Raw genomic sequence first — 20559 nt, 5'->3', positions numbered from 1 at the left:
CACTTTTGTCATTGCCATCTTGTGAAATTCTCATGTATATGTAAAGGACATACCACCCCAAAGTGGGTATGATGCTAGTAAGGGTATAATGTCAAGAATACTAGTTGTCGCAAAACGTTCAAGTTTTTGTTTAGCAAGAAGATTTTTATTGGTTACGTAAGGATTGATTCGGACATCCACTCCACTCCGTCAGAAAAAAAAGAAAAGAAAAGAAAAGATTTTCATTGGTATGATTCTTAATTGGGATTTGCGGGATTGGGCTTGGCATGGCCGAGTTCAGTTTGCATAACAAATCATACATTCCATTGGCTTACCATTCGAACATGGGCTTCCAGCGGACAGTAAAGTTGGTTGTTTACTAGTTGAATTTTGACAGCATAAAATAAATAAATAAAGTACAATTTGGAAATCAATTACTCGAAAACTTAAACATGTGAACTTTAAAGTTACAAAAAAAGATAAAATCATAAGAAAATTACATCCTAATTCTCCAAAGCTGAATAAATTCCATATATTAGGAGGGATGTCATTAACTCATTGTCATCTCTAATTTAAGAGTTGGGAAAAAAAAAGTTTTTCTCTTTTGGCCAAGAAATGTAGGACTTGGCCGAAAAAAGCAAAGTAAAAATGAAAATCGCTACAAGCTTTGAGATGTGTTGAGTCATTGCCACAAACATAAATGGAGAATGGATTGATCAGGCTACTATCTCATCCTTCATGCAAGTCCTAAGCTTAATTCCTCTAGAATTCATGCCAGCCAGTTGCACAACATCACAGCATTCTCTTCTGCTTCCGTCCTGCACCCCAAAAAAAAAAGAATCAGAGAACAAAAGCACGTTAGTATAGTACGTGCCTAAATATAAATCCATCAATTGTGTGAAGAATCCAAAATCATCATGGAAATGTAGTTTTGTACAAGATGGAAACAAGCGAATTCAACAATGAAGGAGAGAACGGGTAATGATGACTTGGACCAACTCACCCATTCAAGTTTTTCCATCGGTGAAAGAACATAAATCTTGGAGATAAACTCAGCTGAATGGTTGCCGCTTGATGAACACGTTCCTAACCCGCGTTGGGATCTCTGGGTGTAACTGGTAACAAAATGGTTTGCTCTAGCTTCCTCAACACCACCAAAGAACAAAGCGTGAGGGGCTTCGCAAGGATTTGTAGAGGGAGGTCTGGCATTAAACATGTATGGAGGATTGGCACCCTTCTTCCACGGTATAAACGTTGCAATGGGCTTGTGAAGAATGCTTGGAGGGATGATGTCTTCGTAAATTTGAACTGAGTAGCCCCATGATACCGAGAAAGTCCAGTTGCTTCGCTTGAAATAGCACACGCTTTGTTGCAGTAGTCGAGACTGATCAACTTTTGCAGCTTTCATGAGATGTGCTACTGATTCTGGACGATTCATTGAGGGGAAGATGGGATCTATTGCATCAATGTGGTGAAGAGTGAGTAAAGGAGTGTGAGGAAGAGCTGATAGAAACCCTGATATGTCACGGTGTAGATCTATCTGTAACAGGAAAAACAAATAAGATGCCATATAACTCAGATATATAAAACAGAGAAACAAAAAAAAAAGGAGGCTTATTCCTTAATCTTAATTACACGACGGAAATATCATTTGATTAAAACGATAAAAATTTGCCTGAATGCAGTTAGAATGCTACCTGATGAAACCCCCTCTCTCTGGTTAAGGGGACGCCTAAATCAGCTATACAGGAGTGCATGATGAAGTCGCTGGCAAATGCAGTTGAGTATCTTTTGATACATACATCCATGTTCTTTACCACAGCCTTGGCCAGGGGATAGCTCAGTGCATAGCCAGCTCCTCCAAAAGCCATTTCAAAAGAGTTGACAAAATTGGAAATTACACATTCTGAAGGCATTCCAATGTAGAAATATTTTCGATGATCATATCTAGACAAAACCTCTACCAAATTCTCGATCAGGAAAACTGTATCGTCATCTCCCATGACGTACCATCTCGCTCCTTCGCTTTCTACACGAAATATTTCTTCGATTACGCGCAAGATTCTGATAAAAAATGGCCTTCCATGTTTGTAGTACTTGTCATATTTAGAGATGTCTTCGGAAACTCTGAAAGGAGGAGATGACCTCGGCCACGGGAAGTGCCGCGTTGGAGCTGTGTCCAGGAATAGGTATCCCCTGGTTGTGTTTGGGCGCCACCATGATTCGACATACCATCTCTTATAGCCCCATGTTTTTGATAAACCCGCTATTCCAAATACAATGTCGCTAATTTTGGTAGGAGAGTTGAGGTTGGGTGATGAAGGTTTCCATCTTGATTGCACTGCAGATAACAATGCCGACGATTGATTGGATGCATGGCTAGATAGGTACAAGTACATTAACAACAGGAATAGCCCTGAAATGGCGAGTGATTTACATATCTTACCGCTCAGTACCTTGCATAAAAGCATAACCTTTTGCTTAATCGTACGAGATGTTTGTGCAGCAAAATTAATGAGAAAAAACATTACGTAGGTAGGATTAAAGAGATGGCACAGGGAATGAGTGCAGAAGATCATAAGCCAAGAGCAATGAAACAGTCTCTCAGGGAAATCAAGTTTCTTGTTTCTGGTTGTGTTCTCCATATTCAAAGTTGCTACACCTTTCGTGATTGGATTGCACTAACCATGTGACATGCAGTAACAACTTGTGGATGGTAGCACTGTAAAGAATCTGCGGTCTGAAAGACACGATGGTTGATGTAGGTAAGACAAGCTGAGCAACCTTCAGGACACCGTTTACAGGATGAAAAGACGCACAAAAGAGAATTAGAAAGTTTTCTTCTTGTCATTCTCGTGAGGGTTTTCTTCTTGTCCACATTTTTCTTACTGCTTAGTCTTAAATGTCATTCTTAATACCAGATGTTGTTTATTTATTATTATTATTTTGCCTTTTCACCTAAAAGTACAGAATGAAGTCCTACGGCGAGTTAAGCTATCTCAGCTGTTAAGTTCTTTACTAGCTATTACTTTCTTTCAGTTCAATAGTATAAATACTTAATACTTACCAATTTGATCTCAAGGTAGAAAATCTAAGTAGCCTGTGCCATAAATACATGGAATTTAGAACCTTAAAGTTAGTTTGCAATAGACTTAGCAGTGCAGTAACTGTAACTAGACTAGAGAGGCGAGATTCTGTATGAGCTACTGTCTACGCACTCTGACTTCACCTTATGAGCTGGTCTATTCCATTTCATGCGTAAACTATAAAACCATTGAAACAGAACCCTCAGTGACTAAGTAACTAATAGAGGAGGACTGTAGTCGGCTGTATGTGTTGGAATCTCGATTTAAACATTTAAGTATTTGTTACAACAAGCTGGAAGTCAGTAGTACAACTCAGAGTCCACAAATATGCTACTATCTGATAAATAGCAATTTTTCGAAGTCTTACCACTGTGCAAAAATGTGCTCCATTCTAGCTCGTTCTGTCAAAACCAACTTAACCCAGCATCAATAATGAACACACAGGCAGATGAAAAAGTCACAGAGAATAGAATATATGTAGCTCCAATCTTCTTAGTCATCATCAACATAAATGGTTTCTTGCTGAAACAACCCGCCAAAAACCTTTCTGACCTCTGTCTTGGACTCTGGTTGTTTGGCCTTTGGCTTTGGAACCTCCCTTGATTTTAAGGAAGCAGATTTTTTGACTACAGCTTTTTGGACAGGCAGATTTCGAGCCCTAACCTGACCCCTCACAGTAGCGACCTGCACTTTAGAGTCCTCGCCGGGTTGCTGAACAGCTGATTTCAGCTGTGAGCTCAGGTTTTCCCAAGATAGTCCTGAGCTTATGCCTTGGGCTTTACTTAAGAGGCTCTCAACTGAAACTCCTGCAGCAGCCGCCTTCTCTTGGGCTTGTTCTGCAAAACTGGCAGCATCAGCTTCCTCCTTTGCAAGTTTCTTTAACTCTTCTTTGCGCATCTTTGCTGCTTCCGCAGGTTGCTGAACAGCTGATTTCAGCTGTGAGCTCAGGTTTTCCCAAGATAGTCCTGAGCTTATGCCTTGGGCTTTACTTAAGAGGTTTTCAACTGAAACTGCTGCAGCAGCCGCCCTCTCTTGGGCTTGTTCTGCAAAACTGGCAGCCTCAGCTTCCTGCTTTGCAAGTTTCTTTAACTCTTCTTTGCGCATCTTTGCTGCTTCTGCAGCTAGACGAGATTTCTCTGTTGCTCTTGTAGCCTCTTCCTCTTTCCTGGCTTTTGCTAGGGCTTCTGCATAAGCCTTCCTTCTCCCATCCTCCGGGATGATGCTGCAAGAACGTTTGTTCACATATTTAGACCGCACTCCAGCTATAAGCTAAGCAGAAGGCATTATTGTATACTGATGTATAAACGATATATTAATAAACATGCTTCATCGGCCATGCCCAACATTTAATAAATCAAAATTCATACAGAAAATGTAAGATACTTGAGGATTCTTTCTACTTTCATTACCTGAAAAGTTCTTCTGCAGGCTTTGAGGGTGCTGCTGGATTAGTAAATACTTTCACAACCTGAATAAGAGAAAAGGGAACAAATGGAACTAAGTGGTGAGAAATAAAATATCATCAGATCAAGAAGAGAGAAATCCATATACGACAAACGGAATTAGGTAACAGAATTTGCTTCCAGCATAGATCAGAAGAATCAGGCTGGTCAGAATTTTTGAGCACTATAATAGCCTCAGATTGATCAATGACAAGTGCACATCTTCAATTCAACTTAGTGAAACAACTCAAGTTAATCTTTTGACCATTGCTTGTCTTTCTTGTAATGCTCATTAATTTCTTTTTCCAGTTTCCAAGCACATCCTCATATACTTACAGGTAATAGTTCAAGCACTCGTGCAAATGACTTTACTCGATAGCACTTTATTTTTGTAATGGGGCTAGGGTAAATTAACAGTTACTAATTAATTTTTTGGAGGATATATTAGTACAAGATGAGCAACTGAACCATTCTGTTCAACAAAAGAAGAAGAAAAGACAGGACTTCTTATGAGTCACGAAGCAGTACCTTATTCTCAGCAACAGCAGTATTTGAGAAAATTCCTGCTACTAGAGAGGCAATTTTTGACTTGGAAACCTGACTTAGTCAAAACAAACAGCTAATTCAATGAGGATGAACGAGATAAGCAGTTTAAGAGTTGCATTTCTGAACTCAAAGTCTACTGCATCTTTTGACAATGACAAGAAAAAAGAAAATGCATACATTACATTACTTTGTAGTCGGTTGCACCAGCACTTCCTTCAGCCGACACAACGATATTGTACGAACTCTCTGGCAAGTAATCCTCGGTGAGATTAGTCTTTATCAAGGTGTATCTAAGGTCTGTCTCCACTAACTTCTGGAGAAACTCTGGGATCGTCAATGGTGCAGACCGCGCAAACATATTGCCGAAAAAGGATGTTATGCCATCTAGCACATTGTAAGTTGACGCAGTGAATGATGATCCATTATATATTATGGCCACATGACCAACATTAGCCAACTGCGCAGCTTGAATTACTTGCAAAGCATCCGAAAAAGTGACATCTGCAGTCGGACCATTCTCTCCAGGGCCGATTGTAACGACAACTTTACTAGCGTTTCCTATAGCTTTTGCTATTGCTTCCGCATCATTGAAATTTGATGCAACAGCATTGAGACGACGCGATTCATCATTAGAAATGATCTGCAGGATTATAGGCATGTTAATCCTAGTTGAAAGTTCGTAGGAACGCTTAACGTTCGTTTTGCTGTAATTTATTTAAATTGTCAAGACAGAAGACTAGAGGTTCATTTCGCTATGAATTATTAGAAGATTCCATTTGTTCTTGAACGTCATATTAACTAAATTGAAGAAGCAAACCTTGTATTTTGCAGCCAGAAGAGCTAGTTCTTGGGCAGCACCAAGGTCAGGAACTCCAGCTCTAACTTTGAACCCTTCCCGCAAAAGTGATTGGGCAATGCGTACTCCAGCCTGGCCTGTAGCATCAGCAACGAACACTGTTCCGGGATCCTTGCGCCTTATCAATGATAATCCTGAAGCCGGGCTGTTGACAGCAGGAACAAAGGATTTCACGTCGGGCAACTTGCCAAAATTGAACTTAAACGGGGAAGAGTTGCCGGAAATATCTTCTTGGCCTTCTCTTGAAGAAGGATCATCTGCTGATTTACCAAACTGAAAACCTGAAAAAGGTCCAGCGCCGGCTTTTTTGGCAAAAGCAGTAAGCCTTTGTTTCTTGACTGTTTTTCTTGATTGGGATGCGGGTATGTTCAGTAAAAACGAATTTGAAGAGAGAGCTGGCGCCATGAAAACTGGAATTGGTAAGAAGAGCTACCAACAAGCAGCCTCTTTCTTGATTCAATGTAGTATCAAACTAGACTCTTTGTCTTGGTTTCTCAAGTTTTGTTGAACCCATTAGGTGTGGAAATGTCCCCGGGAATATCAGTTTCTGTACGATCGGTGTCGATTCAGTTCAAGTTTTGATCTGGATTGGGGACTAAGAGAACCAGCCAATGAGAAGAAGCCATCTGGTCAGGTTTTATCCACGGGGAAAAAATCAGCACCAGACGTTTATATAACATACCATGCAGCGGGAGAGATCACAAGATGCTTCAAAATTTGGCCCCCACATATTAAATCCTGTTCTCAGGAAGCAGCCAAGTCACCAGTTACTCCAAGCAAGTTCTCGCCTTCCTGTTTTGGGTTGCATTTTTTTTAAATTTTTTTATAAAATTATTATAACGATTCGATGTGTATAAAATTAAAAAATATACTCATAAAAAACGTATGTAAATACCGATAATCTCCCTAATTTGTCTTGCCACAATTTAGATATGTCTTTGCCGCCACAAATAAGACGTACGTATCCCCATTCTTAAGTTGCCTCTTAAATTACACTCCTAATATTTAACACTTAGAGTTTGCACTTATTCTCTAATTGGCAAAAAGACAGAAGAGGGGCAGGAATGGTCCTGTAACCGTTCCTAACAGTTCATATTCAAGATTTGATAAAATATATATATATATATATATATATATATATATATAAAATTCAGATTTCACCTTGTACTTTATTTTTCACACCATGTATGACACTCATAAAATTTTGTTTTATAATTATACATTGTTGAAAATAAATTATATCATATGTAAACAGAATTATGCTGTATACATTTTGCACAAAATCACTTCGAACAGTTTTCTGATAACCGTTCGAGCCCCTTGTCCGTAAAAAGACTTGCATCGTCAGATTTTGCTATGATAACGATAGGACCACTTTCCCCCATTCCTTTTGGTACACTAAAACGCAAAACAGCCATTCATTCCCAAATTTAGAGTCCCTTCAGAGCTGCGATGACTTAATAACACGTACTTCAATTAGTAGAGCTTTTAATTAAAATATTTATTAAGTGATTAATCATATTGTTTAGGTGCAAGCTTGAATAAGTGCTTTTTTCATTTGATGATGTGCAATTTTAAATTCCTAAAACACATTTATATCTTTATTTAGATTAAAATTTATAATAAAATTGTTAAAGTTGATTTTTATTTATTGAAAGATAAAAATTACTCTAAAAACCAATTTTGAACTTGTGCTAAAAGTGTGTTAATTTTTAAAAATTCCACTCTTATATTCAAGTAAAGTAAAGATAGACCACGTGACATATCAAATGTGACAATAACGATCCAAGTGTTATTTCCTTTCTCTGGTTTACCCCTTTCTTCTTTCTTTATTCATCCCCGCCTCTCATCTCCCATTTTTGGTAGCGGAATATAGCTACCTCCATCCCTCCTCTTCCCTATTAGACTATGCCCATCCCCTCCCTCTTCTTTAGCCCCATCTCCCGAGTATTCTCTCCTCTTCCTTACTTTTACCCTCCACTCAATATTCACCAAACATATTAAAAGTGACTTTAGCTTTTACACTCAATCGCACAACCCCAAGCAAGCCCTTCGATTCACACGTCTTAATTCACTTTTACTGAGAATTGCAACTCAAAAATAGATACCCACCATGTCTCATTCCCGGGAGAGCTTTGGTCATTGCTGCAAAATGACTACCTTTACCGTGTGATGCGTACCATGATTGATGGATAGCAGAATCATGCCATTCATTTCCGCTTAGATAGGCATTACCCATGTGCGGGTGGTTAAGACATTGACCCCGCCACGGTACTATAGAAGGGATTACTTTCACCTATCCAAAATGAAAGGATTTATGAGCAAAAAGTACTTGATGACAAGAGATACACCTACCCATCAAACGCGCAAATTTGATTTATTATGGCGTTATAAGTATTCTCAAATGCTTTTGATTTCCAAACTGCCAAAAGTCAAATGAGGCCAGATACAAGTTAATTAATCGCAAGAACAGAGGCCGCCCATCCCGCAAGACCACTTTGTCCTCAATTCTGATCGCCCCAGCCAACCATTTTCAATTTTTTTGTACGACGGGTTACGGGATTCAGGAACTGGCTTTATGAGGGATAAGGAAAAGGGCAAAAGGCAACTGGCTTTATGAGGAACTCGCTTTATGAGGGAGGGAGATGGATATACTCGGTCTCTTTGCACTAACCATCTAATAGACAAACTAGCAAGTTAACCAAATCATTTCATCAGACGAGCCGTCACAAATTATAGTCCAAAACCAGAAAACACTTTCAGCTCCATTAAATTTTGAGCATTATATCATCAGGTAAAAAACAATCCAATTTGGAGATTCTTTGGCACAAAATAACCAGAGAGATTACACCACCAAGTTGTCTTGAGAATGCATAATCTTTATCGATGCACTATTACTTCGTACCAGAAGCAAAAACTTTTTGACTCTAGTCGATTGAAAGTGAAGAGCTCCCGACAAAAATTATTATCGACAAACTTAAACTCAAAAAATTGCGGAGACATACGGCACCAAAACTAAAAAGTTGCACTCAAAAAAAACATAAGAATCAGTTCATGCCTGTCAGGGAAGATCAATCTAGGAAAAGAATTAAATCACAATTCTCTAATTCAAATTTATTTTGCAGTTCATTCCCTTCTCCTTTTAATTATTCCATCTGCAGCATACCCTCGAAATTGGAAACAGAAAAGGAACAGTATCTCATTAGAAATGTATTTAAATGGACAGTAAAAGCTGCCGACACTTTCAGTATTGTGCAGGCTCATGCCCTCCCCCGCAACCCCACCCCCTGCCGCGCAAAAACAACAACAAAAAAAAAAAAACACCCCCCAACAAAACAAAAATGAAAAAGGAAAGAAAGAAAGGACCCCAACCAAATTAGAGTTACTTGGATCCACTACTCGCAGAACTACTCCTAAATACCATTAACATTTCGCAATTATTCAGTCAACGTGTTGAACAAAGTTCAAAGGACTGTGATTTCAAACGCCTACACCTCTCTCGATTCTGTACTGCACTTTCCAGCAGTATTTTTCCTTCAATCCCTACAGAACCATAAGTTTTTGGGTTTCTCATGCTAAAAAGCATTATAGAACAAGAGACGAAATATAATCTAGCATAACATACCTACACAAAAAAGATCAAGAATAAGTTCCGATCAAATTAAGATACTAGGCTTCAGAACAACCTTTTGTTTTTTGTCTGGATAAGTGCCTACGCCAGAACATTTGCTATTATGAGCACAAAAATTTAGTTCTAAACATGACCTCCAAAAAAAAAACCAAGGAATAAGCAATACATAGGATAAAAGAGACAAGAAGGAAGAGTAGCATTAGCTTCCTTACACAATATTTACAGAGCATTGGCAGTATAGCTACGCACCAGTATTTGTTTAACTGCTGCTATCAACAATCGGATATGATGAACAGGTATGAACATAAGGCACTGAAGAATAGACAACCAAATATCCTGCGGCAATTCTCAAGCTGTCAACAACACAGATATTAAGAAAAAATAAAGTGTCACAGAAACCTCATATACAGAGAGTTTAACCCTACAGATTAGTCTGCCATCTAAGAGAGCCAAGCAAGGAATGAAAACACTTCACCTGCTATGAGTTCAAAATTTTGGAGGTGCACAAGATCTGCTCAACCAAGTCATCTAGTTGAAAATATTCTCATCTATCAATTAACCAGAAACCCAATTTAGTCACAACTTTATGCAATTAAGAAAAATCTGCCAAGACGCTTCATGCTTACTCAATAATCCAAAACAGAGAAAATGAAAAAAAAATTGATAAGAAATAAGCCAAACTTAAAACAATAAGTTCTCTCAAATGATTTACTTGAAATTTCAACACAGGCCACACAAGCAAATAATGATAAGATGTCTGATTGGTCACAGAACGACCATACATTAACAAGCATCAGTTCGTATAAAAAGATGCTCCATATCCAGACCAGCAACCTACCCATAAAACAACAGAAACATATTCCCAGCAAAGGGAAGACAAATATTACCAGCAAATTTAGCAGGAAGTCAGCAAAAAGTTGGAACTCAAGACAATAGCTCAGGAAATCCTCATTAATCCATTCAGCTGCCAGGAGTAAAGACAGACTACATTAAATAGCTATCAATAATACAGTCAACCAAACACAGAAGTTCCAATAAAGTAAAAGAAGCCAAAAAGAAGATTAAAATGCTCAAATAACAGCGAAATCTTCCAACGCATAAGAAATTTAATGGCCAATGCCCTTCTTAGCCCTAAGTGACTCAAGGGCCTTTTCTCGCAACTCAATCTCTAACTTTTTCTTATCGCTTTGATCATCATCAGAATGACCACCATGATTCCTGTCAGCATCTGAAGGTGAAGAAATAGCATCTTTTGATTTCAGCTTATGCTTCTCTGCACGCCTTTCATCTTTTCTTCTACGACGCTCCTCCCGCCTCCGACGCCTATCCTCCTTTTTCAATTTTTTCTCCTCCTTCCTCTTTCTCTTAGCCTCTTTCCTTTCTTCTTCATAAGAATCATAACTTGATTCACTAGCCGACTCAGACCTTCGCCTCTCTGCCCTCCTTTTCTTTCTCTTATCTTTGACTCTAGCCCTGGTCCTATCACTCTCCTCAGAGTCAGAACCGACAGAAGCATTTTCATCATTGTGCTCAACCTTTCTTGCCAACTTTGAAGCAGCTTCAAAATGGCGATCATTAATCTTAGTATCATTAGAATAAGATTGATTCTTTTCAACAGCTCTGTGTCTCTCTCCAAGAGGTGATTGCTTCCCCTTATCACCATGCAATGCATCTTTAATCATTTGTGAATCTCGCTGAGCAGGTTTCTTTTGTTGACCTTGAGATTTGTTTTCCCTATCAATTACATACCGATGAAATTAAGATCATATAAGGGTAGAAAGTAGCACAAAAACCTCAATGCAATGAAACTCACCTCCACAATATGTGATCTCTCTTATTAAACTCTATCCTATCAGGCCTACTGAGTGTTTTTAACATCACAATCAGAAATTGACAAAGGTAAAAGCCTAGGTAAAACTAAAATCAGTGAATTTTAGCAAAGTCTTTCACAATTGCCCAGCATAATTGGTTTATTAATCATTTGCACTCATTTCAGAACTATCATCATGATCTTTATTTTCTCTTGCTATTCTATGAGGATTTGGCCAATCAGAACAAGCCCTCTTATCTCTGTTTTCATCCAAAAGGCCTCTCTTAAAGCTTGGCCAGCAATAATAAGCAATACCTTCTCTTCTCAATAATAAAAGCTGTAGAAGAGTACTATGATGTGTACAGACCTTCTCTTCTCATTTAAACTTGGTTCCCTGTCAGCTTCTGAAGCAGGAGACCTGTTTGGTGAAGGAGACAGTCTTCTCACTTTTCGCTGTGAATTATTACGGTCCGAAGAGACACTTTGAGACTGACGTTCTGATGAGTTTGATCTATGACGATCATTAGTTGGGCGTTCAACCGTATTTCTTGGAGCAGCATGATGAACTGGAGAGTACTTCTCCCGGCTTCTGCAGCAGTGAATTAAATATCAAATGATCATCCAAGAATAAATGCAAGAACACATTGATGAAGTACAATCATCGATTGATTACTGCATAAAACTTTCTGTGCAATCTTATTCCGCTCCCAAACTTTCCTCCAATATCATCAAAACATTTAGCATCTCAACTTCCATAATTAATAGAATTGCCACCAAATCGCGAGTCAAAAACTAAGACCGCAATTAATCGAATATGCCAAAAATGCAAAAAACAAGATAGTCTCCTGGACAAAATATTACTGATGTGTTAAGTAGAGCTGTTAAGCCAATCAAGTAGCTCGAAAGCTCGTTAGAGCTCGGCTCATTAAGGCTCGAGCTCGGCTCGTTAATTTTGGTTAACGAGTCGAGCTCGAGCTCGAAACATGCTCGTTTAGTAAACGAGCCGAGTTTTACTCGGCTCGTTTGATACTCAAGTAGCTCGTTAGAGCTCGTTAATGTAGGGCATATTTGTCATTTTAGAAATCAAAATTATATAAATTAAAAATTATAGGTTTTTATTAATGTTAATTTGTACGAACTCGAGCTCATGAAGCTCGACTCGTTTGTGATAAACGAGTCGAGCTCGAGCTCGAGCCACATGTACATTTAACGAGCCGAGTTCGAACACATTTTAAAGCTCGTTTTCTTAACGAGCTCGAGTCGAGCTCGGCAGCCAAATACTCGGCTCGACTCGGCTCGATTAACAGCTCTAGTGTTAAGTTACCTCTTCCTTTCTCTAGGAGATTGCAAAGGTGATCTCCTCTGCCTTCTTGGTGATTTCCTCCTGATTGGTGAAGGAATGTTGCGACGAGGTGAGGGAGAACTCGATACTTGAGGTGAATCAGATTTATGACTCGTGGGAGTTGGAGATCTTCTTCGCCCCATGGGTGACCTACGCCCAACTGGAGAAGACAATACACGGTGACCTGGAGATGGAGACCTACGGCGAATTGGAGATGGAGACCTACGCCGAATTGGAGATGGAGACCTACGCCGAATTGGCAAAGGAGACCTACGCCGGATTGGAGATCGAGACCTGCGCATAACTGGAGAAGGAGACCTCCTTGGTGGTGTTGATGAAGATCGTCGATACTTCTGCCTCATGAGAGATGGTGACCCATATCTTGCAGGAGATGGTGAGTTTCGTCGAATGGGGGATGGTGATCTACGCCTTGCAGATGATGATCTATGTCTTAAAGGTGACCGGGACCTACCTCGAGGAGGAGATCGTCGAATTGGTGACTTTGGCCTACGCCAGATGGGTGACCTTGATCTACGCCGAAGAGGAGAGCGTGATCTGCGACGCAAAGGAGAACGCATTCTATAACGAGTAGGAGATGGAGACCTACGGCGTGGTCGGGATGATGATCGTTGCCTATAATAAGATGATCTGCGCCTGGATGGAGTAAAAGAACGATGGGGTGAACGTCTCCCACGAGGAGTAAGAGATCGTCTAGGTGAAGAGCGGTAAACCATTTCTGATGAACTAGAGCGCCCTCTTCGCCTAGGAGAGGCAGATAAACTTGTTGACCTGCGTCTTCCACTAAAACAATATGTCAATTGTAGCACCATTTCATGCAGGAAAGAGAGAGGAAAAGCACAAAATATTCCTACTCGCAACATAATCAGTATGCACGCAACAAATGGAATGAGATAATGACTGCCAAATCTAAGGAATCAAAGATCCATATTTGTTTAAAATTGAAAACATACCCTGAGTAACTTCTTGAATTGGAGAATGACTTGCTAATTGACCTTGACCGCCTCCCTCTGCAATGCAAAAAGGAAATTTACTCTAACCTCATTGATCAACAGCAAAACAGTTTCATTTAAAAAGAGGGCACATGTAATGAAATACCTAGTAGAAGGGGAATGATCAGCAGAATGTGGAGATCTAGAGGCCCTGTGCAGGTAGACAAGTATTAGTCTTCACTGAGAGATGGGCACAGAAAAAATTGTAAACACACTTCAATTTTTCAGAAAGAGAGAGATGATGAAAACCATTGAAATTGAGAGCGCCACAAAATTTTAATCATAGAACTATGAGCAATGAGTAAACAGATGACCATCAGGATTGAAAAGTAGAGGAGAGATCAACAATGATAGATTTTTAAAGCTCAAGAACACTAGAAAACTCCCTCATAATCAACACATTGACTGCTTTAAGCAGGTTTTAATCATAATCAAAACGTGGAAAACTGAGCTTGACAAATCTTCCGGTGACTGCTTTAAGCAGGTTTTAGTCTCTCTTATCAGAAAATCTCATTACAAGAAAATATCACATTTGGCATATTACATCCTGCCTAACAAATAGGAAGAAACAATTCGTGCTTGTCAATGTACTCCGAGACAAAAAAGAACACGTCAAACACTCCAATAACAGACCCAGAAACCCCAAAAAGATACATAGATCCTGCATTTGAAATGTCACAAAGTACAAAGAACCATGGAGATGGTTGTTCAACATTTAAAATGAAGTGAATCAAATATCTAAAGGCGTCACTTTCAATTCTAACCTGCTTCGTCCTCGCGATCCATTCCTCTGCACAGACTCTTTCTCCCCAGTTAACATTCCACCAGGCTGATGTTTTGAAGTGGGATGTACACCCATATCAGCATCTTTTGAGATATCATTGCCATGGTCCTACAGTAGTTTGAGGTAAAGGACATGAACCCAAATAATTGCAGAAGCAGCTGAATTCAGGGAAACACGAAGAAAGTTAAAAACAAAGAGTCAGCTCCACACAACTAACTCTTGCATGGAAAATAAAATACTTACCATCTTCTTAGTTCCCTCTTGCCCCAGTTCCTGACTTTCCTTCTCTTTCTTTCTCCGGATTTCATTTGCTATTCGATCTGACTCAGCCTGCAATATAACCCATAAAATCATTCATAACAGAAACCACGAAAAGCATCAGAATGGAAGTGAATTTTAAATTTACGAAAAAAATGGGAAAGACCTTCTTCTTCCTAGTCTCTTCCTCCTTGGCATCCAAGAACTGCTGAGGGACACCACTTGCATTCTTTTGAGCACTCAAAAGTAATGACCACAGCTCCTTCATAAACTTACCAGTATTTCTCTCCATAAAACCAGTAAGAGAAATCTGAACCTCCTTTCCATTAACCTCCTGCATCCAAATGGGCGATTGCACTTAAACCACATAATGATGATTAGCCTACAAAACATAATGAGTTGATAAAGTTCCACCAGATGTTGCAATCATATGAGTTCATAGAATTTGATACAGTAGCACAACTAAAACCAAAAGGCCACAGAAAAACCAAAAAGATTGATACAATCAGAAATTGCAGCCCCAAAATATCTAAGCAACACATCCATGCACATTACCATGTAATGGTCATATTTCTCTTTTCTCTTTTTTGGAAAGGAAATATGTTAAATTTCCAGAACAACTGAATTATGACCATCAGATGCTCAATAGTAGCATCTTTGAATAAAGAAAAGTATGACAATGGCAGTTACATACCTTCCCATCTAGAAGGCCATAAATAAAGTTAATAAGCACTTCATCTTCAAATCCAATAAGCTCGGTCACCCGAGTTGCTATCCACGGCCTCATCACATCCATCTTCACTTTCGTCATATCCACCTAAAGAAAAATTACACGTAACTTTAATAGAATAGGACTAAACTCAGCAGCCACAGCAGCCACAATATAGTCTAGAAACCACAGATGAAATCCAGTAAATCGGTTTTAGCGATACTCAATTTAGCCACAACCATCCTTATTTTCTTCACACTCACCTAAACACATGATCATCCAAAAAATGAAGTCCAAGTTAACGGAACATAAAACGAACCTAACCTCAAAAATGTTTAAGAGCTTTTATCACAACTAGCAATTCTAAGAATAAGATAAGCCCCAATAATTCAATATACAAACACGTAATTCAACTAGAAGTAAGAAGACGAACCAGGTGTTCCAATTCAGGAGCGAATTTCTGAGATTTCAGCAGCTTAGCTTGCTTGTTCGAGAACCGAGTATCCTGATCGGCCGACGTGCCCTAAAATTTAAAACAACGAAAAAATCAGTAAAAAAAAAAAAAGAGAAAGAAGATCTGATTCTTATCCAACAGAACTAGGTTACACTTCGTAATCAACAACTAACTGAATTTTCTAAAATTGATTGAGGAAGAAACAATTACCCGGAAAAAGCCGCCCGACATTGTCTAGGGTTTCTGCGCAAGGCTACTGCGGCGACGACTTCCGGATTCCTCTTAGTAGATGATGGATATGGTTTAGTAGGTACTACTTGAAACCAGAACGAGAAACAGGAGAGAGCGTTTGGTAACACGAGGATAAGGAACTCCTAGGACATGGTAGTAGGAGGTGCTAACGGGAAGATTGCAGAGTAACTCTCCACGGCGCTATCCGCCGAATTGTGATATAGAACCGAAGGCCAAAAAAAAAAGCGAGGGGAATCGTGATAGAAAATTCTACTAGGTAGAAGCTGAGGGAGGGAGGGAGAAGTAACAAGGACGTGACTGCCCTAATTTTGACTACACGTCAATATTTTCTTCCGTCAATTATTTTCTTTGGCATATGGGATGAGCCTTTTTAGCTGTTTTATGGGTTAAATCATTATAGATTAAATTTTTTTCAAAATATTAAGCATACAATTCTTTAAATTTTTAATATATATATTTATTATTCTATACCACAATATATAAATATATTTAATATTATTTTGGTTTGAAATATAACCCGTGCATAGCACTGGTCAAAATACTAGTACTAGTACAGAAATTCCCATCTTGACTTTGAATTTACTTCAATCCTTCATTTCCTGTCGTATTTGTAAGACGAACTTCTCTCACTCTTAATTTTGTATTGGTATTTATTTACATGAAGGATGATCATGTCATAAACTTAAACGGATTAGGTGATCTATATAACATCTTATACTCCTCACATCAATATGTATTAAATTCAAGTTTTTTGCCTTAGCCTTGTACATTTAGCATGACTATTTGGTTGGATTTAATTGGAGAGGTCGGTGTAAATTCAAAAACAAAAAAAGGAATCTCCCTATGTAAGATAAACCGGAGCATAGCTTTATCTTTTGAAGTGCAAGGGCAAAAGCGTTGATTTAATACATAAATACTATAAAAAAGTGTTGATTTAATATATAAAAGTTAAGGTTCTTGTAATACGTTTGGTGTTATGAATAGAACGTTGCCGTTTTGACAAAATATATATATATATATATATATATATATATAAGTTAAGGGCAATAATTGTCTAATAAATGTAGAGGATGTAGATTTAGTAGTAGGGATATGGATTTAATCCCTCTCTATTTATTTTATGTAAACATACACATGCATAAATATATACATACACATATATGCATGTGTATATACTACATACATGCATACAAATATGTGAGTACACATATGTACACACACATGCACGTAAAGGATAATTCACTTTATGCATACATAACTACGTGCTGTATTTAAAACTCATATTTATGCATTTTTTGAGTTCTTACTCTGTTAAATTTTTAATTGAAGGACGAAAAGGGCAAAAATATAAAGTAGAGGTAATTTCAGAAACCTCCATTGAGATTTCTCACAGTCTCAGTCCCCTTCCCTGAGATTTTTAAAATATCAAAAACCTCCCCTAGAAGTAAGTAGCTAGTATTAAATCCAACCAAATTCAAAAAGACAAACAATAAAAAAAATTGGGAGTTGGAGGGAGAAAATCGCCTAATATCACAAATGCCCTCAAGCCTTGCATTAGTGAGATAATTTCATATGAACAATACACAATCAATTTAACAAGAATGAAATTTTGGGGGAGGTTTATGAAATAGAAAATTAGCTAAGCATAATTTACCATACACAGAGAACAACTATATCAACATAAACTACCAAAGAATAAAATTTGTTCAGTACAAAATTCTTAGAGATTAATATGAGTATGTGGATTAGAAAACTCTTGAATCCTCTATAATAAAGGTAAAAATCTTCACATACAGCTTAAAAATCTCTGCTTCTCTTGCTCTAATTGAAGTGACTTCTTGCTCTTGCAATTTTCTATACCATACATCAACCATAGTAGAGTGCCTGAATTTGGTGCCCTTTTTCTCATGACATTTTAAATATTATTTACACTTCTAAATTATCATTGAATTCAATTTATCATATTTATAACTATTTTAAGTAAATTTATTCGAATAATTGTGAAATATCTGATAAATTGTGCGGATATTTAAGTAATTTTATCTATGAAAATGTAAGAAGTGGGATCTAATATTCTACCAAAGATGAAGTAGAGTGAGATTGATAGAAACCTCAGGGGAGGTTTCCGAAATTTTCCCTATAAAGTATATATGGGAAAAAAGAATGAATCAAAACAACGAAGTTGGTCTCATCAAGTAACGTCGTCCGTTATCCTTTCATCTGTGGGGGAGATCTTGCACACCTATTTGTTGTATTCTGGATTATGTTGTTAACGTTGCTTCATGGATTATGTTGTTAACGTTGCTTCAGGCTATGAATAACACACCAACACGAGTTTAATAAAAATTTTTGTCAAATTTGTCTGCTACAAGTTTTTTAAAAACTTTAGTTATAATAACTTCAAAAAATTTCTCAAAGTTTTTAAACTATACATTTCAAAATATTAAAAAAAATTCACTTTAATTAAAAAAAAAATCTTCTATAGTAAGTTACAGTAAAGTTTTAAACAAACGCAAAAAAAACTCACCTTCCAAATGGAGCATTAATACATACACTACTGGACTTTTGGCAAACTATCGTGGTAATTAACTGTCAAGAAGGCTCTGATTTAATGGCTAAAATTGAGACATGTAAGGTTCTGAATTCTAATTCTGATGTTTTTTTTTTCAATTCCTTAAATCTCACCCCTCTTTTGTTAAAAAATATAAAAAAACGATAATTAACTATTAATTAGTATCTTTTTTTATTTATGATTCTTTTTTGTTTATGATTTAGCATAGCTTTTCAGATTCAAAAAAGGAAAAAACGTACTGTAAAACTTAGACCAATCAAATTATCAACCAAGAAACTCGTTTGAATCAGCCAAATGCCACATTGATATTTAAAAATACAATACCTCATAACATGGGGCTTGTTTGGAACTCAGTTTTTTAGTTACTAGTTTTTTAACAACTTTAATTACGGGAATCCAAAAAAACTTACCAAATTTTTTAACCCGCACGCCTTAAAATATCTAATACACAAAAAACTTCCTCATTTCTTCTTCTTTCTCCCCTACCCCTATCCACCACACCTTCATCGCCGCCCACCACTTCCGCCGCTGATTCCGGCGCCGACTTTCCTTTTTTTTTTTTCTTTCTTTTTCTCTCTCCCTCTCTCCTTCCCTCCCCTCTCCCCCTCTTCTCCCCCTCCCCTCCCTGGCCACCCTGACCAGATCGCAGGGCAGCAGTCAGTCGTCCTATAAGCAAAGGGAAAGCCACTAACAATATAAAAAAAACTAAGTGCATCACCGACCCCACATCTATTGTGAAACATCCTCAGCCATTTTCCTCACATTCTCCAACAGTGGCTTTATCTCGACATCCAAATGGTATACCTTCTCGGTTGAAATTTTACCATCACATTTTTTCAGCATGAATGTCATAATCTCGAGTTTCTGTCTGATAGAAACAAGTTGAGATCTCTCACCAGCGGTTGTCCACGAAGCAACTGGGTTTTCAGCACTCTGTGAATGGAGAGAAAGTATTATGACTGGACTCCACAGCCATTGAAGAAACTAATGAATGGCGAACCTTGTAATTAACACTAGGAGCGGGGAAAGGGCAGGGCAGAGCGTAGTGGGCGGGAAAAGGGGGAAATGGAGGGCAGTGGGCGGGGGAAAGGAAGGGCAGAGGGCAGTAGGCGGGGGAAGGGGGAAAGGCAGCGCAGTGGGCAGGAAGGGGGAAAGGGACGACAGAGGGGTGGCGGGGGAGGGCAGTGGGCGGGGGAAGGGGGAAAGGGAGTTGCTGCTGGGAGGTAACGGGAAAGGAGGAAGGGGAAGGAAGAAGAAGAAGAACAGAGAAAAGAAAAAGAAAAAAAAAAAGAGAAAGAGAAAAAAAAAGAAAAGGAAAAAAATTTTTACCTTACAAAAACTTCTACAAAAAAAATTTTTATCTTACAAAAACTTCAACAGTGCACTACAGTAAAGTTTTAGACAAACTCTTAAAAAACTCAGGTTCCAAACAGGCCTATGGTATTAAAAAGTGATAGCTTCCATTTTTTTTTTTTTTCAGATCATGTATGATGACTTATGCCAAAAATATTGACTATATGGAATATGCCAGTCATTCCTAAAGTTAAATGCAATAGAATAAAAGATTTATTCTGATTTGACAAGATACAATTGGAAGCATAATTACGTGATATGAATAAGTTTAATAATCACATCCAAGCGAGGCTTAACACCCATTTGGTTCAAGGAAAGATTAAGACTTTAAGTGGGAGATTAATCGTGTTGTAAGGATGGTGGATTGGATTTTTATAAAATTCCAATTGACAATGATGCGATGAACATAAAACTTTATATATATATATATATATATATATTGATATCATAAAGCTTTATATTTTGGGATTTGCAT

At 38.1% G+C, this 20559-nt stretch overlaps 3 protein-coding genes across 5 annotated transcripts; all 3 read right to left on the bottom strand.

The window, feature by feature from the left end:
• Positions 1-336: 336 nt before the first annotated feature.
• Positions 337-3166, bottom strand: LOC113729365 (uncharacterized). Its single transcript, XM_072078402.1, has 4 exons — positions 2426-3166; positions 1677-2320; positions 983-1519; positions 337-797 (listed from the first exon to the last, which is right to left on the bottom strand). The coding sequence occupies exons 1-4, from the start codon at positions 2622-2624 to the stop codon at positions 696-698; spliced, it is 1482 nt and encodes a 493-aa protein (XP_071934503.1). The 5' UTR covers positions 2625-3166; the 3' UTR covers positions 337-695.
• A 145-nt stretch (positions 3167-3311) lies between these two features.
• Positions 3312-9875, bottom strand: LOC113729356 (protein PLASTID TRANSCRIPTIONALLY ACTIVE 16, chloroplastic-like). The gene is made up of 7 exons (XM_072078400.1): positions 9753-9875; positions 8022-8205; positions 5871-6701; positions 5241-5693; positions 5036-5104; positions 4475-4533; positions 3312-4287 (listed from the first exon to the last, which is right to left on the bottom strand). The coding sequence occupies exons 3-7, from the start codon at positions 6312-6314 to the stop codon at positions 3558-3560; spliced, it is 1755 nt and encodes a 584-aa protein (XP_071934501.1). The 5' UTR covers positions 6315-6701; positions 8022-8205; positions 9753-9875; the 3' UTR covers positions 3312-3557.
• A 589-nt stretch (positions 9876-10464) lies between these two features.
• LOC113742764 (uncharacterized) lies at positions 10465-16504 on the bottom strand. 3 transcript variants are annotated; one of them, XM_072078391.1, is made up of 11 exons: positions 16118-16504; positions 15887-15976; positions 15439-15561; positions 14911-15126; positions 14730-14816; positions 14467-14594; positions 13809-13853; positions 13664-13720; positions 12675-13493; positions 11718-11939; positions 10465-11274 (listed from the first exon to the last, which is right to left on the bottom strand). In XM_072078391.1, exons 4-11 carry the CDS (start codon positions 15082-15084, stop codon positions 10647-10649), a joined length of 2160 nt encoding a protein of 719 aa, XP_071934492.1. In that variant the 5' UTR covers positions 15085-15126; positions 15439-15561; positions 15887-15976; positions 16118-16504; the 3' UTR covers positions 10465-10646. The 3 variants fall into 3 exon arrangements, with proteins under 3 accessions (XP_071934492.1, XP_071934486.1, XP_071934480.1); XM_072078385.1 differs by having other exon boundaries at positions 12675-13481; positions 14911-15078; XM_072078379.1 differs by having other exon boundaries at positions 14911-15078; positions 16118-16503.
• Positions 16505-20559: the final 4055 nt, after the last annotated feature.

This window comes from Coffea arabica, chromosome 1c (genome assembly GCF_036785885.1).
Source record: "Coffea arabica cultivar ET-39 chromosome 1c, Coffea Arabica ET-39 HiFi, whole genome shotgun sequence".
Classification (NCBI taxonomy): domain Eukaryota; kingdom Viridiplantae; phylum Streptophyta; class Magnoliopsida; order Gentianales; family Rubiaceae; genus Coffea; species Coffea arabica.
This window is presented reverse-complemented; position numbering and strand designations above follow the sequence as displayed.

Coding starts and splice junctions, on each gene's coding strand:
- LOC113729356 (XM_072078400.1), bottom strand. CDS start 6,314: ATGGCGCCAGCTCTCTCTTCAAATTCGTTTTTACTGAACATACCCGCA. Junction 5,694..5,870: donor TTCTGGCTGCAAAATACAAG/GTTTGCTTCTTC, acceptor ATAATCCTGCAG/ATCATTTCTAATGATGAATC. Junction 5,105..5,240: donor CTGGTGCAACCGACTACAAA/GTAATGTAATGT, acceptor TGACTAAGTCAG/GTTTCCAAGTCAAAAATTGC.
- LOC113742764 (XM_072078379.1), bottom strand. CDS start 16,138: ATGTCGGGCGGCTTTTTCCGG. Junction 15,977..16,117: donor TGTCGGGCGGCTTTTTCCGG/GTAATTGTTTCT, acceptor TTTAAATTTTAG/GGCACGTCGGCCGATCAGGA. Junction 11,275..11,717: donor AGTTTAAATGAGAAGAGAAG/GTCTGTACACAT, acceptor TGTAATTGATAG/GGAAAACAAATCTCAAGGTC.
- LOC113729365 (XM_072078402.1), bottom strand. CDS start 2,624: ATGGAGAACACAACCAGAAACAAGAAACTTGATTTCCCTGAGAGACTG. Junction 1,520..1,676: donor GAGAGAGGGGGTTTCATCAG/GTAGCATTCTAA, acceptor TTCCTGTTACAG/ATAGATCTACACCGTGACAT. Junction 798..982: donor CGATGGAAAAACTTGAATGG/GTGAGTTGGTCC, acceptor TTTGGGGTGCAG/GACGGAAGCAGAAGAGAATG.